Below are 18,227 nucleotides of genomic sequence, written 5' to 3' on the forward strand. Positions count from 1 at the left end.
ATTAACTTCCCTCAAGGTCCTAGGGAATATCCTGTCAGGACCCGGAGACTTATCCACTTTTATATTCCTTAAAGGCGCCAGTACTTCCTCTTCTTTAATCATCACACTTTCCATAACTACCCTACTTGTTTCCCTTACTTTACACAATTCAGTATCCTTCTCCTTAGTGAATACTGAAGAAAAGAATTTGTTCAAAATCTCTCCCATCTCTTTTGGTTCCACACATAGCCGTCCACTCTGATTCTCTAAGGGACCAATTTTATTCCTCACTATCCTTTTGCTATTAATATAACTGTAGAAACCCTTTGGATTTATTTTCACCTTACTTGCCAAAGCAACCTCATATCTTCTTTTAGCTTTTCTAATTTCTTTCTTAAGGTTTTTTTTACATTCTTTATATTCCTCATGCACCTCATTTACTCCAAGTTGCCTATATTTATTGCAGATCTCTCTCTTTTTCCGAACCAAGTTTCCAATATCCCTTGAAAACCATGGTGCTCTCAAACTTTTAACCATTCCTTTCAACCTAACAGGAGCATAAAGATTCTGTACCCTCAAAATTTCACCTTTAACTGACTCCATTTCTCTATTACATCCTTCCCATAAAACAAATTGTCCCAATCCACTCCTTCTAAATCCTTTCGCATCTCCTCAGATTTAGCCTTTCTCCAATCAAAAATCTCAACCCTGGGTCCAGTCCTATCCTTCTCCATAATTATATTGAAACTAATGTCATTGTGATCACTGGACCCGAAGTGCTCCCCAACACATACCTCCGTCACCTGGCCTAGCTCATTCCCTAACAGGAGATCCAACACTGCCCCTTCTCTAATTGGTACCTCCATGCATTGCTGCAAAAAACTATCCTGCACACATTGTACATACTCCAAACCATCCAGCCCTTTTACAGAATGGGTTTCCCAGTCTATGTGTGGCCAAAGTAATGTCACTTTGCTTCTGAGATCTATAGAGTTTTGTTAACTAAAGGTACAGTGTATATGGATAGTTAGAATCAGATTCAGAATTAGAATCAGGTTTATTATCACTGGCATATGTCATGAAATTTGTTAACTTAGCAGCAGCAGCACAATGCAATGCATAATACACAAGAAGAAAAATTAATTAATAACAGTAAATAAGTAAATCAATTACAGTGTACGTATATTGAATAGATTAAAATTCGTGCAAAAACAGAAATAATATATATTTAAAAAGTGAGTTAGTGTTTACAGGTTCAATGTCCATTTAGGAATTGAATGGCAGAGGGGAAGAAGCTGTTTCTGAATCATTGAGTGTGTGCCTTCAGGCTTCTGTACCTGCTACCTAATGGTAACAGTGAGAAAAGGGCATGTCCTGGGTGCTGGAAGTCCTTACTAATAAACTCTGCCTTTCTGAGACACCAGTTCTTGAAGATGTCCTGGGTACTTTGTAGGCTAGTGCCCAAGATGGAGCTGACTAAATTTACAGCCCTCTGCAGCTTCTTTCGGTCCTGTGCAGTAGCCTCCCCATACCAGACACTGATGCAGCCTGTCAGAATGCTCTCCATGGTACATCTATAGAAGTTTTTAAGTGTGTTTGTTGACATACCACATCTCTTCAAACTCCTAATGAAGTATAGTCACTGTCTTGCCTTCTTTATAACTGCATTGATATGTCGGGACCAGGTTAGGTCCTCTGAGGATTGGTATGTGTTCCTTCGTCTTACCCTTCCTGAAGTCCCCATCAGCTCTTTCGTCTTAATGATGTTGAGTGCCAGGTTGTTGCTGCGATACCATTCCACTAGTTGGCATTTCTCGCTCCTGTATGCCCTCTTGTCTCCATTTGAGATTCTATCAACAATATTTGTATCATCAGCAAATTTATAGATGGTACTTGAGCTATGCCTAGCCAAATAGTCATGGGTATAGAGACAGTAGAGCAGTGGGCTAAGCACACCCCCCGGAGGTGCACCAGTGTTGATCATCAGCGAGGAGGAGATGTTATCACCAATCTGCACAGATTCTGGTCTTCCAGTTAGGAAGTCGAGGATCCAATTGCAAAGGGAGGTACAGAGGCCCAGGTTCTGTAAATGGGTAATGGTCCCATGGAACTAGACTTACCTTAAACAACAAGACGTGGCCTGCACATAAGATTCCATTTGTGATCTGATCAGTGCCCTATAATGCAGTATAATGCCTTTATTCTTGCAATAAAGCCAAAATGCAGTTAGCCTCACCACTTGTTTTCTGCACCTGCACATTAAGTTCCGGGATTTGTGTGCAAGCATTCAGATTCCTGTGAGTTTCATTCCCAGATCATTTGAAAAATACTCTACATTCCTGATTTTTCCCACAAAATGGCTGACTTTTCATTTCATTACGTTGTATTCCATTTGCCATGCCCTTGCCTAGTCAGTTATTGTATTACATTTACTTCCTGCACAATGAATCTTGTAATATTTGTTTTCCATTGAAAATTCCAGAGGATATTACTGTGTTGACAGGTCCGAAAGAAGTATTTACATGCAAGCATTTCCCACACTGTTAAAAGTTGGCATTCTAACATGATTTTAAACAACATCTAAAGCTCTACCTGTAATATTGGAAATCATTTTGAGCCCAGGATGTTGTTGTATGCTATGGCCACACAGTGGTACTCTTTTACAAATTTCCCAGCTTCTGAACTGTCTCTTCTAACCCAGCAGCTATCTGTTTCTGCAGGTGCATTTGATTTAAATATCTTTGTCTCTACTTATTTTCCCTAAGAGAGAATAAGTACAAGAAAAGGTAATGATTTGGAATTGTCAGACATCTCCTAAACTAGCTTGTGAACCAACCTCCATCACCTTAATCCAATCTCAGCAATGGAGTGCTATGAATTACTCTTGCACTAACATGAACTTGTCTCTGATTCTATCTTTTCTTTTGCACAGACTTTTTTCTGTCTTTCTTCACTTTCTATAATTTACATTCTCTGTGTTGTCTCGACCTATGTGCCTTTAATGCTGGTGCAAGTGGGTTTTTCACTGTACCTGCTCCTCACTATGCTTGTGCACAGGACAACAATCGTGACTTGACTTGAACTTCTGTTCCACCTGTTTCTATACCACACTCGTCCGCAGACACCACCTTCCTTACTTTCTGTGAGATAGAAAGGATTAATGAGAGAAAGTGGTGGTACCATAGGAATCTGGAAGTATTTGGTGATGGGTTGAGTAGGAAAAGCAATAGGAGAATTGAAGGAGTGGGGACAATATAAAAATGATAGGAGGAAGGGACTTGTAGATGGATGACATGGATGATTCAGCCTATGGGGCTGAGGAGGTGTATTGTGATAGGCTGGAGAGACTGTATATCACATCACTTTCTGCTACTGTTCTGCCTCATGGCCGGATCTGTCTTCCATTAAACTACCTCCAAAGAATTGGGCAGACCTGCCTGAATTGGTGGTTCGATAAGAAACTAACTCCCAAAGTTGTACTGTAATCACTTACCATGAGCCCTCTTGGTTGGATTCATTGAACTTAATAATTATACAAACAGTATATTAAGCTATTACTTCCTGCCTGAGAAGCGACTTGGATCTGCTCCAATTTGCTGACCAGAGTAACAGGTCCACAGCAGATGCCATCTCATTGTCTCTTCACTCAACTCTGGAACATAACATTGCAATGATGCATACATCAGGATGCTCTTTATCGATTACAGCTCAACATTTAACATCATCATTATTATTTCTTTCTTTTTGTATTTGCACAGTGTGTTGTCTTTTGCACATTGGTAGAATACTCAAGTTGCTGTCGTCTTCCATTGATTCTGTGATGGTTGTTATTCTATTATAGGTTTATTGAATATGTTCACAAGAAAATGAATCTCAGGGTTGTATTATGGTGACATATATGTACCTTTATAATAAGTTTACTTTGAACTTTATTACCTTTGCTAACTCCTGAGTCGAAAATTGCTAAAGCTTTGCTGCATTCCTGTGAATGTTATAACATTACTTATTACATTAAAAATTTAACATAACATTTGATAGCTTTGGGAAACTAAAATATCTCATGCACTAAACCTTAATGGAAAATTACATTTTGTCAAATTTAAGATTCAGTAAAAGGTTGTCAGCTGTAATGGCTTTTACAGTTTATATCTGAATAATTTTCCATCTCCTGTTTGGTAAAGTATTCTTGTTTCTACCAGTGCAAGTAACTAATTCTGCTCTTGTGTCCGGTTTAAGATGGTACTGGCGAATCTCAGTGACTTCTGACTGGTGGCTATTGAAACAAGAAATACAACTAAATACTTTTTAATCACACTTTTTCTGGTAAACAATCATCACAAACAATAGTCTGTAACTTCCCTTTGGACTTGGAGGCTATTCCATGTGGCCGAACTGTGACGAGGTAAGGCAGCGGGCCTGTTACCGAAAGAGAGGATCTGAGGTTTGATCGATTCAAGCACTGAGCCAAATCAGAAAGGTCGTGTACAGGCCAAATTGGGATGCTGGGGTCTAGGCCCCAGAGCATACTGAAGCAACTGAACTCAATGCTCGGACGACCATTTAGGGGTTGGGCCAGACTGAAAAGGTCAGTGTGTCGGGGCCCAAGGCAAGGGTCGGTTCAGCTCACCACTCCGTGATGTTTACTTGGCTTTGTGCTAAGCTCTCTGTGGATTCAGTTCTGAACATTATTTGCCTGCGTTTACTGTTTGAATGCTTAGTTTTTTCTTTCTCTCTGCACATTGGGTGTTCGATGGTCTTTTTACTTTTATGGGTTCTTTTGGGATTTTTGGTTTCATGGCTGCCAGTTAGGAGATGAATCACAAGGTTGTATAATACATACATATTTTTATAATAAATGTACTTTGAACTTTGAGACACACTATTGTGTTAAGTGTTCAAGAACTTCCCATTCTACTACACGAGTTACGATGTTGAACTGAATTGTGGAGAAAATTTCATTAGGAGGTTTTCCCTGGTACAGACAGGTGATTTTTTTCAGGACTGAGCAGAAGAAAAGGTTCTATTGCTCAGCGTGCTGTGCTTCTGTCAGATTTTAAAAGAGCTGAAAACTGGAAGTGCAAAAGAAACACGGTATTTATAAAAAGACCACATTTCCATTTTTAGACTTTATTTCAATTTCAAAAAAAGCAACATTTAACATTTTAAACAGTTATTACAGTACAATTTCCATACTGTATAGAATTTTGAATTTTAAATTTATAAATGGCCAGACCATTTCTTTAATACATAATACATTAAAACGTAGTTGCATATTCATAATTATGTGCAATGAACCAACAGGGAAAACAGCCACTGAGGAAATGACATATATATTTGTATATATATATTTATATAAAAACATCAGTATTTACAAAATAGCACGCAACATCAATGGAGCCATTTCTTATTTCCTCCCTCTCTTCTGAAGGTGTTGACTCATCATGCTGGGATGTGGTTACACAGGCCCAAAGGTACCTCACCCCTAGTAGCCATTCAGTGTGTGCTTCATGGTGGCTGACCTGACAATCAATGTTGACAAGCTATCAAACTGTGAAAGGTGTGGCAGTGAGCGTGAGATAAAAATAGTTAAAATGTTGGAAATACTCAGCAGGTCAGGCAGCATCTGCAGAGAGAGAAACAGAATTAATGATTCAGGTTGATGACCTTTCATCAGATCCAGAATCATTCAGTGAGCATGACTGTGAACCACTCAACACCCACAAACGTGCTCGCTTCAGTCGGTGCCACTGCATAGTAATCAGGAATGAGGTCCCGAGCCAATGTTTCCCTGCCTAATACATGGGACATGAGGGCTAATTGTAGCAGTTCAACGTTTGTCCAGCTGAGACTAATCGATGCAGTCCAGGGTTCAAAATCTTTAATTTGCACCACATACTTTTACTGCAAGTGTTGCCTCTACTCAGGAGAACATTGATATATCTACAGGGAGATTCAAATCTATAAGGCAAAATACAGTTAGAAATGGTCAGGTCTGATTATTTTTCTCAAATCCCTAGAAGTACATTCACAATGCACAGTTGTGCAGAATAGTGCCGCAATGGTTCCAAAAAAAAAACAAGGAACAAACACTTTCTCTTTCATTTCCAAAATAAACTGAAGAATGTGTATGGTGTAATAAGGAACAGCCTTGTAAAGGTGTTGCAGCTCTATCCTTATCAGTGCTGAGGGAAGATTTCAACTGGAAGTGTAACTTAACATCAGAACAAATTATTTCCTTTAAAACCATCTCTCAGCCCCAAGTGTAGCAGCAACACCCGAGATTGTACATTCCAGCCGGTGGGTGACTTCAAAAGTGGAGGCACACACAGGCACAGCTCTTCTAATGCTGACTGGTATTTGATGTTTCAGCAGCTAGTCTGCACGGGTGATAGAACATTACAGCACAGTATAGGCCTTCGGCCCACAATGTTGTACCAATCTTTTAATCTGTTTTAAAATCAATCTAGCCCTCTATTTTCTATCATCCATGTGCCTATCTAAGAGTTTCTTAAATACTCCTAATGAATCTGCCTCAATCACCACCCCTGACTGGGCATTTCAATCACCCACCACTCTCTTAAAAAAAACTACCCCTAACATTCCCCTAAATATTCCTCTAATCACCTTAAAACTATCTGCCCTCATATTAGCCATTTCTGCCTTGGGAAAAAGTATCTGGCTATACACTCGACCTATGCCTCTTATCATTCTGTTCTCCTCTATCGTCCCCTCTCATCCTCCTTTGTTCCAAAGAGAATTGCCCTAGCTTGCTCAACCTATCCTCATAAGACATGCTCTTGAATCCAGGCAGCATCTTGGTAAATCTCCTCGGAAAGCTTTCTCATCCTTCGTATAATGAGGGGATCAGAACAGAACACGATATTCCAGGTGTGGTCTAACCTGGGCTTTATAGAGCTGCATCATTAACTCGTAGCTCTTGAACTCAATTCCCGACTAATGAAGGCCAACACGCCAAACACCTTCTTAACAACTCCATCAGCTACTTGTTTCATTGGGCTTCTTAGGGAGTCTGTAACACCTCTGCTGTTTGGCCTGCTAGCAACCATACATTAACCAGCCTCTAACAAAGGGGTTCTCAATGTTTTTTAATGCCAAGGAGCCTTACCATTAACCAAGGGGTCCGCAGGCACCAAGTTGGGAACCCTTGCTCTAAGATGTTACCCCTTTCATTTAAGACATCACCTGTGCTGGGTTTATCATCTGAGACGTGGGTCAAAACCACGTACCTGAGTCGCACCTTGCAACATACCTTACTGCTCTCAGCGACAGGGTGAATGTTTTGCTCCCATTCACAAGTTGCCACCAAAGTGTAGTTCCCAGCTCACTAGAAATAAGCTATTCAAAGAATCACCACCAACCTTGTAGCAATGATGTTTGTATTGACCCTGTATTTCAACAGATTTCATTTTAATTTTTTAAAAGATTTTTTTCAGTGATTGAAATGGAAATATGTTTCGTGGAGTACCTGCAAAATGATTGTCCTCATAATCATCCACACACTTTGTACGGTACTCCAGCTTAGATTCATGTGCCACCAAATACTAACTTATAGTTATGCAAATCTTTGGCTGGGACAAGGAGTTTGTAGAGAAAATATTAATTTACACACTTAAAGCAATTTCATGTTGTCCTTGTAACAGGACAGGACTTGAGTTTTAAAACAATGCATTTTTAACAAAAGTGTAAATGTAAATTTGTTTTATGATTATTTGAGAAAACACTTCTGGATGCACATGAGAGATAAAAAGAAAATCCAAAGTGGATAATACATCCATTTTTTCACATTACAACATATTTTCTACACTTTGCTTTTATTTTGTAAAAATTGCAACCACATCACCAAAGCAATATTTCTGAAGAAGCTGCTGAAACTAGAATTCGCATTAGAATCTGGTAAATTTTCGCACTGACATGAAACTGGCATAACATTCAGACTGGAATGTTAACATTGGAACTGCATAATAAGTTAATCTGCAGCTGTAAGATATTATTTTAGAACCCATCCGAAGGGTCCCATCTGAAATGTCAGCTTTGACTGACACTTTTTACATTTTATTGGATTTTTCCTTCTGAAAAAGTTAACAGGCCTGAATTTCTGTTTGAGGAAACAAAGTATTTATCCTGTAATATTGCACACCTTCCCTCTTTATGCCTCTCTTTCCCTCTAAAATATAGCATTGCTGGGAAAATTATTCTCAATGATCACCTGGGAGATATCAAAATGGACAAGTTTCCAACATTTTTTTAATATATAAAACTTAAACAATTGGCATCAATACTGGTAAGTTCAGGGGCTAAAAATTCAGAGAATACAGTATATTTTCTTGGACAATTCCACTGAAATACAATGCTACATGTTCAAAGAGGCATAGCCTACAGGTTAATAATGATGTCTCTGAAATGCCTATAAGCTGGAATACAGACGTTTGAAGTTATGAGTGTATGGGAAGGTGATTACCAAATTACAAATACATTTGTTACACTGTAAAGTACGAAATGTTACCAATGTCACATTAATCATATAGTAATACTGTTCGGCGCTTTCTGGTGTTACTCCAACTTCCAGTTGTTGTTAGAAATATTCTGGCCACATGGAACAGTAATTTAAAATCAGAGAGTAAAAGTTTGTTTCATGGGTTCAGTCCTTAATGACTCCTATTCTGAGTTTAAAAAGCTGTCTGGTGAGTCGCATTGAACACCGGGCAGAGGTGTGAGACTTCAGTTGTCAGCCATATATTTCCCTGCAAAAGAAAATAACTAAGTAAGAAATACTGATGACACACTCTGGTAAATTACTATGTCAGCTGAGGTGGAGAATTAGTGTCTATGGCAGAGGCATAGAAGCTTCATTCCACATCGACATGAAATGTATCAATCTGGCCATAGTGTAGATACTTGTCCTTGGAATCTCCTTGGGAGTTCTCTGGATTGATTGCCCTAACTTCAGTGCAGTCTCTGAACAGATGCCTTGTTTCAGACCATCTATCACTGGAGTAACCTGTGTGATTGAGGAGGGTGCCAATGAATTTCTGACTTTGACCTTTCAGGAATTGACCCTGTCCATTCCAATGGTGAGACAGTAGTGTGTAATATTGGGGTATTTAGTGTGTGATTTTGGGCGCTCTCATTTTACGTAAGTCTGGCTGGCATTCAGTGCAAGTGACAATCATTCACTCTGGACAGCTAGCAATATGATATGCTTCAGAACGATGGGTAGCAAGACAGTGGATGCTTTCCCGCTTGATTGTATGATCCCATTAACTGGCAACACTTGCCTGACCTAATGTGATAGTCAGGGTCTTACTCATGTTTGAAAACTAAGTTTTCTAAGTTGGAAAGAAACTGGACATTAACAGTGGAGTGGTGATGATATAGGACAGTCTCAGTGGAGTGGTGATGATATAGTACAGTCTCAGTGGAGTGGTGATGATTTCGGACAGTCTCGGTGGACTGGTGATGATATAGGACAGTCTCGATGGAGTGGTGATGTTTTAGGACAGTTTCTGTGGAGTGGTGATGATATACGACATTCTCGGTGGAGCGGTGATGATATACGACAGTCTTGGTGGAGTGGTCATAATATAGGACAGTTTGTGTGGAGTGGTGATGATTTAAGACAGTCTCTGTGGAGTGGTCATAATATAGGACAGTTTCTGTGGAGTGGTGATGATATAGGACAGTCTCAGTGGAGTGGTGATGATTTAGGACAGTCTCAGTGGAGTGGTGATGATTTAGGACAGTCTCAGTGGAGTGGTGATAATATAGGACAGTCTCAGTGGAGTGGTGATGATTTAGGAACATCTCTGTTGGGTGTTGATGATATAGGGCAGTCTTTGTGGAGTGGTGATGATGTAGAACAGTTTCTGTGGAGTGGTGATAATTTAGGACAGTCTCGGTGGAGTAGTGAGGATGTACAACAGTCTCTGTGGAGTGGTGATAATTTAGGACAGTCTCGGTGGAGTAGTGAGGATGTACAACAGACTCTGTGGAGTGGTGATAATTTAGGACAGTCTCGGTGGCGTGGTGAGGAAGTTCAACAGCCTCTGTGGAGTGGTGGTGATATACGACAGTCTCGGTGCAGTGGTGATGATACAGGACAGTCTCGGTGGAAAGATGATGTACGACCGTCTGTGTGGAGTGGTGAAGATGATTTAGGACAGTCTCTGTGGAGTGGTGATGATATAGGACAGTTGCTGTGGAGTGGTGATGATATAGGACAGTCTTGGTGGAGTGGTGAAGATGATTTAGGACAGTCTCTGTGGAGTGGTGATGATATAGGACAGTTGCTGTGGAGTGGTGATGATATAGGGCAGTCTCTGTGGAGTGGTGATGATATAGGACAGTTGCTGTGGAGTGGTGATGATATAGGACAGTCTTGGTGGAGTGGTGATGATTTAGGACCATCTCCGTGGAGTGTTGATGATATAGAACAGTGTTTGTGGAGTGGTGATGATATAGAACAGTCTCTGTGGAGTGGTGATAATTTAGGACAGTCTCGGTGGAGTAGTGAGGATGTACAACAGTCTCTGTGGAGTGGTGATAATTTAGGACCGTCTCGGTGGAGTAGTGAGGATGTACAACAGTCTCTGTGGAGTGGTGATAATTTAGGACAGTCTCGGTGGCGTGGTGAGGAAGTTCAACAGCCTCTGTGGAGTGGTGGTGATATACAACAGTCTCGGTGCAGTGGTGATGATACAGGACAGTCTCGGTGGAGTGATGATGTATGACCGTCTGTGTGGAGTGGTGAAGATGATTTAGGACAGTCTCTGTGGAGTGGTGATGATATAGGACAGTTGCTGTGGAGTGGTGATGATATAGGACAGTCTTGGTGGAGTGGTGAAGATGATTTAGGACAGTCTCTGTGGAGTGGTGATGATATAGGACAGTTGCTGTGGAGTGGTGATGATATAGGACAGTCTTGGTGGAGTGGTGAAGATGATTTAGGACAGTCTCTGTGGAGTGGTGATGATATAGGACAGTTGCTGTGGAGTGGTGATGATATAGGACAGTTGCTGTGGAGTGGTGATGATATAGGACAGTCTTGGTGGAGTGGTGAAGATGATTTAGGACAGTCTCTGTGGAGTGGTGATGATATAGGACAGTTGCTGTGGAGTGGTGATGATATAGGACAGTTGCTGTGGAGTGGTGATGATATAGGACAGTTTTAGTGGAGTGGTGAAGATGATTTAGGACAGTCTCTGTGGAGTGGTGATGATATAGGACAGTTGCTGTGGAGTGGTGATGATATAGGACAGTCTTGGTGGAGTGGTGATGATTTAGGACCATCTCTGTGGAGTGTTGATGATATAGAACAGTGTTTGTGGAGTGGTGATGATATAGAACAGTCTCTGTGGAGTGGTGATAATTTAGGACAGTCTCGGTGGAGTAGTGAGGATGTACAACAGTCTCTGTGGAGTGGTGATAATTTAGGACCGTCTCGGTGGAGTAGTGAGGAAGTTCAACAGTCTCTGTGGAGTGGTGGTGATATATGACAGTCTCGGTGCAGTGGAGATGATATAGGAGAGTCTTGGTGGAGTGATGATGTATGACCGTCTCTGTAGAGTGGTGAAGATGATTTAGGACAGTCACTCTGTAAGTGGTGATGATATAGTACAGTCTCAGTGGAGTGGTGATGATTTAGGACAGTCTCTACAGAGTGGTGATGATTTAGGACAGTCTCTGTGGAGTGGTGATGATATTGGACAGTCTCGGTGGAGTGGTGATGATCTAGGACAGTCTCTACAGAGTGGTGATGATTTAGGACAGTCTCTGTGGAGTGGTGATGATATAGGACAGTCTCTGTGGAGTGGTGATGATTTAGGACAGTCTCAGTGGTGTGGTGATAATATAGGACAGTTGCTGTGGAGTGGTGATGATCTAGGACAGTCTTGGTGGAGTGGTGAAGATGATTTAGGACAGTCACTCTGTAAGTGGTGATGGCATAGCACAGTCTCAGTGGAGTGGTGATGATTTAGGACAGTCTCTGTGGAGTAGTGATGATATAGGACAGTCTCTGTGCAGTGGTCATAACATAGGACAGTTTCTGTGGAGTGGTGATGATATAGGACAGTCTCAGTGGAGTGGTAATGATATAGAACAGTCTCTGTGGAGTGGTGATAATTTAGGACAGTCTCGGTGGAGTAGTGAGGATGCATAACAGTCTCTGTGGAGTGGTGATGTTATCGGACAGTCTCTGTGGAGTGGTGATGATATAGGACAGTCTCTACAGAGTGGTGATGAGATAGGACAGTCTCTGTGGAGTGATGATATCGGACAGTCTCTGTGGAGTAGTGATGATATAGGACAGTCTCTGGAGTAGTGATGATATAGGACAGTCTCAGTGGAGTAGTGATGATATCAGACAGTCTCTGTGGAGTGGTGATGATATAGGACAGTCTCAGTTGAGTGATGATGATATAGGACAGTCTCTGTGGAATGGTGATGATTTAGGACAGTCTCGATGGAGTGGTGATGATATAGGACAGTCTCAGTGGAGTAGTGATGATATTAGACAGTCTCAGTGGAGTAGTGATGATATAGGACAGTCTCTGTGGAGTGATGATGATATAGGACAGTCTCTGTGGAGTGGTGATGATTTAGGACAGTCTCTGTGGAGTGGTGATGATCTAGGACAGTCTCTGAGGAGTGGTGATGATTTAAGACAGTCTCTGTGGAGTGGTGATGATATAGGACAGTCTCTGTGCAGTGGTCATAACATAGGACAGTTTCTGTGGAGTGGTGATGATATAGGACAGTCTCAGTGGAGTGGTAATGATATAGAACAGTCTCAGTGGAGTGGTGATAATTTAGGACAGTCTCGATGGAGTAGTGAGGATGTACAACAGTCTCTGTGGAGTGGTGATAATTTAGGACAGTCTCGGTGGAGTAGTGAGGATGCATAACAGTCTCTGTGGAGTGGTGATGATATCGGACAGTCTCTGTGGAGTGGTGATGATATAGGACAGTCTCTACAGAGTGGTGATGAGATAGGACAGTCTCTGTGGAGTGATGATATCGGACAGTCTCTGTGGAGTAGTGATGATATAGGACAGTCTCTGGAGTAGTGATGATATAGGACAGTCTCAGTGGAGTAGTGATGATATCAGACAGTCTCTGTGGAGTGGTGATGATATAGGACAGTCTCAGTTGAGTGATGATGATATAGGACAGTCTCTGTGGAATGGTGATGATTTAGGACAGTCTCGATGGAGTGGTGATGATATAGGACAGTCTCAGTGGAGTAGTGATGATATTAGACAGTCTCAGTGGAGTAGTGATGGTATAGGACAGTCTCAGTGGAGTAGTGATGATATAGGACAGTCTCTGTGGAGTAGTGATGATATCGGACAGTCTCTGTGGAGTGGTGATGATATAGGACAGTCTCGGTGGAGTGGTGATGATATAGGACAGTCTCTGTGGAGTGGTGATGATTTAGGACAGTCTCTGTGGAGTGGTGATGATATAGGACAGTCTCAGTGGAGTAGTGATGATATAGGACAGTCTCAGTGGAGTAGTGATGATATAGGACAGTCTCAGTGGCGTAGTGATGATATAGGACAGGTCTGTGGAGTAGTGATGATATAGGACAGTCTCTGTGGAATGGTGATGGTAAAGGACAGTTTCTGTCGAGAGATGATGATACAGGGATGTCTCTGCTGCCAGTGTTGATGATATAGGACAGTCCCTGTGGAGGGTCTCTGCTGCCTGTGGTGATGGGGTGGGAAGGCAGGCCCGCTAATTGCTGGACCAACACTACATTATTGGCATTCCAGCACGAAGGACAAGCTTGTAGGTATCCTGTTGTAGGCAGAGTTTCTCAGTCAGACTTGTTGTGAAGAAAGGCCACAACAAGCCCCGTTATAAAGTATTACAGAAGATCCTTAAGCAGCCGGTGTCAACAAAATCCACAGATTCACCCCTCCCTGGCTAAAGAAATTCCTTATCATCTCCATTCTATAAGGAACACCCCTCCGTTCTGAGGCTGTGTCTTCTGGTCTTAGACTCCACCACCATAGAAAACATCCTCTCCACATCCACTTTATTAAGACCTTTTAACATTTGATTGGTTTCAATGAGGTTACCCCTTGTTTTCCTGAATTCCAGTGAGCAGAGGCCTGGAGCCATAAAATGCTCCTCAAATGATAAGCCTTTCAATCAAAGAATCATTTTTGTGAACCTCCTTTGAATCCTCTCCAATGTCAGTACATCCTTTCTTAGATAAGGGGCACAAAACTGCTCAAAATACTCCAAGTGAGGCCGCACCAGTGCTTTATAAAGTGTCAACATTACATCCTTGCTTTTATATACTATGGACAGAGTAACAAATGAGCATGAAAGAGTAAATAGGAACAGATACTGTAATCGTTGATCTACCAATAATCATTCCTGAAATATGAACATTAAACACCAAAGGTAACAATCCAGACCATACACAATAACTACATAAAATCTAATTGCTTCCTCAAGAACTAGCTGTCACACATTAATTTCAATCTCACTCTCCTAATTCAGGAATCCGCACACAACTCCACCTTATCCATCCACAGCTGGGTTTTGATGGATCAAAGATATCTAATATAGCTAAAAATATGTAAATAAAAGAATTAGGTGTTATTGATAAAAATTATTATTATTATTATGGATGAGGTTTTGGTGTACTTGGAGGCACATGATAAAGTAGGCCAAAGTCTGAATGATTTCCTTAAGCGGAAATCTTTCCTGACAAATCTGTTGGAATTCTTTGAGGGAATAACAGGCACGATAGACAAAGGAGAGTCAGTGGATGTAGTTTAGTTGGATTTTCAGAAGATCAAGATGCCACAAATAAGGATGTTTAACAAGATAAGAGATCATGGTATTACTGGAAAGGTACTAGCAAGGATGGATGATGGGCTGACTGGCAGGAGGCAATGAGTGGGAATAAAGGGAGCCTATTCCAGTTGGCTGCCGGTGACTAGTGGTGTTCTGCAGGTGTTGGTATTGGGACCAGTTCTTTTCACGTTATATTTCAATGATATGCATGATGGAATTGATGGCTTTGTGGCCGAGTTTGTGGATGATGTGAAGATAGGTGAAGGACCAGGTAGCGTTGAGCAGAGTCTGCTGAAGGACTTAGACAGATGAGGAGAATGGGCAAAGAAGTGGCAGATGGAATGTAGTGTAGCGAAGTGTATGGTCATGCACTTCAGCAGAAGGGACAAAGGCATCGACTATTTTCTAAATGGGGAGAAAATTCAAAAATCAGAGGTGCAAACGGACTTGAGAGTCCTTGTGCAGAATTCCTTAAAGGTTAACTTGAATGCTGAGTCGGTGTTGAGGAAGCCAAATGTAATGTTAGCATTCATTTTGAGAAGACTAGAATGTAGGAGCAAGGATGTAATGCTGAGGCTTTATAAGACATTGGTCAGACCACACGGAGTATTGTGAGCAGTTCTGGACGCATTATCTAATTAAAGATGTGCTGGCATTGGAGAGGAGGTCCACGAGAATGATCCCAGGAATGAAAAGGTTAACTTATGAAAAACATTTGATGGCTGTGGGCCTATACTCACTGGAGCTTAGAAGAATGAGGAGGGATTTTATTGAAACCTATTTAATATTGAAAGACCTAGATAAAGTGGATATGGAGAGGATGTTTCATGTATTGGGTAATTCTAGGACCAGGCAGCACAGCCTCAGAATAGAGGAATGTCCATTCAGAACAGAGATGAAGAGGAATTTCTTAGCCAGACCGTAGTGGATCCGTAGAATTCATTGCCATGGATATCTGTGCAGGGCAAATCATTGAGTAAATTTCGAGTAGAGGTTGGTAGCTTCTTGATTAGTCAGCGCACCAAAGGGTATGGGGAGAAGACAAAAGAATGCCGTTGTCAGGGATTAATCAGCCATGATAAAATGGCGGAGCAGACTCGATGGGCCAAATGACCGAATTTTGCTCCTGTGTCTTATGGTCTAAAATTAACTGAACATTATGTATATTTAACACTATATTAATACATGTACGTCAACAAAAAATAAAGCAAATAAAACAATCCTTTCACCTTTTTAAGTGAAGGATGGTCTGCTGATTCAAGTGAAGAGGCTGCACTGGATGCACAGGCTAGAGAGCATTTCCAGCCTCCCCAGTTCAGTGTATTGCTGAATCAATCCTGGACACACTACTGAACCCAGTGGCAGTACAAAGGGCCAGAGACTGCTACCTGACCTCCAATGCTACACCACACGGGCTTGGAGGCCCTGAGCATGCTGATGTACACAAGGCATCACACGAGGTTCTGCAAATGCTGGAGATCTTAAGCAACACACACACAAAATGCGGGAGGAAGTCAGCACGTTTGGCAGCTTCAGTTGTTTGGGTAGAGACTGGTGAAGAATGAAGGATCCTGATGAAGGGTCTTGACACAGCCTGTGTGTACTGCAGCTCACCAGTTATTCCCAATGGACACACCAGCCAGCTGCCAGAATAATCCTGCTTAATAATTACTTTCCTTGGGTACTCCAGCATTTAGCTGCTTTGAAAGGTGTAGCGAAGCAATGCACTTATAGTCAATGACTCATGGATTTTGTACCAAGGTTTATGTTTAATTCCCTGTGATGCAGACCTTTTGTGGCAGATGTTGACCCTGAATGCCAAGGGACAGGTAACCTCTCCAGTTCCCTGTGATCTTCTATAGCAGCTGCTCTGATAACTTTTCAGTAGTCACCAACTGGAAAAAAATGGTGTCTTTTCTGCCAGGGTAGAATTACTCCCCAAGTTATCAGAGCCAGTATCTGTGTAGGTTATTGGAGACTCCAGGATGAATCCAGAAAGCTCTCACATATTCAAAGTTGTGGCTCGAGTGTAGGCAGGAGATGCTGCTTATAGTGAAACCTCTGAAAGTGACACACACAAAATGCTGGAGGAACTCAGCAGGTCAGGCTGCAACTACGGAAATGAATAAACAGTCGATGATTTGGGCCAAGACCCTTCATCAGGACCACAAATGAAGAGGGAAGATGCCAGAATAAGAAGGATGGGCGATGGGAGGGAGTACAAGCTTGAAAGTGATAGGTAAAGCTGGGGGGGGGGGGAGGTAAGAAGCTGGGAGGTGATAGGTGGAAAAGGTAAAGAACTGGAGTAGAAGGAATCTGATTGGAGAGGGAATTGGACCATGGAAAAAGGGAATGAGGAGGGGCACCATGGGGAGGTGATAGACATGTGAGGAGAAGTGGGTAGGGGGCCCAGAAGGCAGAGTTGAAGAAGAGGGAAGGGGGAGGGGAAAATTACTGGAAATTGGAGAAATTGCTGTTCATACCATCAGGTTAGAGGCTATCCAGATGGAATATAAGGTGTTGCTCTTCCAATCTGACAGTGGTGTCATCATGACAAAAGAGGAGGCCATGGACCAACATGTCGGAATGGGAATGGGGATTGGAACTGAAATAGTTGGCCACTGGGAAATCCCTCTTGAAGCGGTGCTCCATTCTACATCAGGACTTGCCAATGTAGAGGAGGCCGCATAGGGAGCACCAGATACAGTAGGCGACCCCAATAGATTCACAAGTGAAGTCTTGTCTCACCTAGAGGGACTATTTGGGGCTCTGAATGGAGGTGAGGGAGGAGGTGAATGGGCAATGAAACATTTCTTCAGCTTGTAAGGATAAGTGTCAGGAGGGAGATTAGTGGGGAGAGGTGAATGAACAAGGGAATCACAGAGGGAGTGATCCCTGTGGCAAGAGGAGAGTGGGTAGGAGGCAAATTGAGTTGTTGAAAGGGAGTTATTTCTTAATGTAACTTGAAACAGCTTTTTGAATAATGTGGGCAACAGCATTGCCAGAAAGGTTAAGGAATTTCTCCCTGATCCTGGGAAATCAGATGGGTACAATCCCAGCAGAATTACTAGAATGGCTATGTGTGAGAGGGACTACACCAGCCTTTTGAAAGAGGTCTGAATAGGCTTCGTCATTGCTAAGCTACTCCTTGATCCTATGTATGTTTCTCTTCTTGGAAGAAGACAATGACCTTGAGAATTACCTGCTGCAAATCTCTTTTTGATGAGTGAAAACCTGTATCCTCCTCCGACCAATTCAATATCGGCACCTGAGAGTGTGCTCCCTTCGCTGGTGAACTGGACAGCCAACGTTGCAGGTTTACTTGGGCCCTCAGACAGCTGAAACCTGGCCAAGAGAGATCCAACACCTAAAAGAAACCATGGAAGAATCTGTGTTTGGAGAAGGATGGAACTTCA

At 42.0% G+C, this 18,227-nt stretch overlaps 1 protein-coding gene across 3 annotated transcripts in view; it reads right to left on the reverse strand.

The window, feature by feature from the left end:
- Positions 1-5,218: 5,218 nt before the first annotated feature.
- The window catches only part of sgip1a (SH3GL interacting endocytic adaptor 1a), a 177,823-nt gene continuing 164,814 nt past the window's right edge, over positions 5,219-18,227 (reverse strand). For all 3 annotated transcript variants that reach the window (XM_072273874.1, XM_072273872.1, XM_072273873.1), the window contains 2 exons: positions 18,014-18,178; positions 5,219-8,741 (listed from right to left, as the gene is read on the reverse strand). In XM_072273874.1, the coding sequence (XP_072129975.1) occupies positions 8,719-8,741; positions 18,014-18,178 (188 nt within the window). In that variant the 3' untranslated portion in view covers positions 5,219-8,718. The remainder of the gene's footprint in view (positions 8,742-18,013; positions 18,179-18,227) is intronic.

Source organism: Mobula birostris, chromosome 12 (assembly GCF_030028105.1).
Source record: "Mobula birostris isolate sMobBir1 chromosome 12, sMobBir1.hap1, whole genome shotgun sequence".
In the NCBI taxonomy this organism is placed as follows: domain Eukaryota; kingdom Metazoa; phylum Chordata; class Chondrichthyes; order Myliobatiformes; family Myliobatidae; genus Mobula; species Mobula birostris.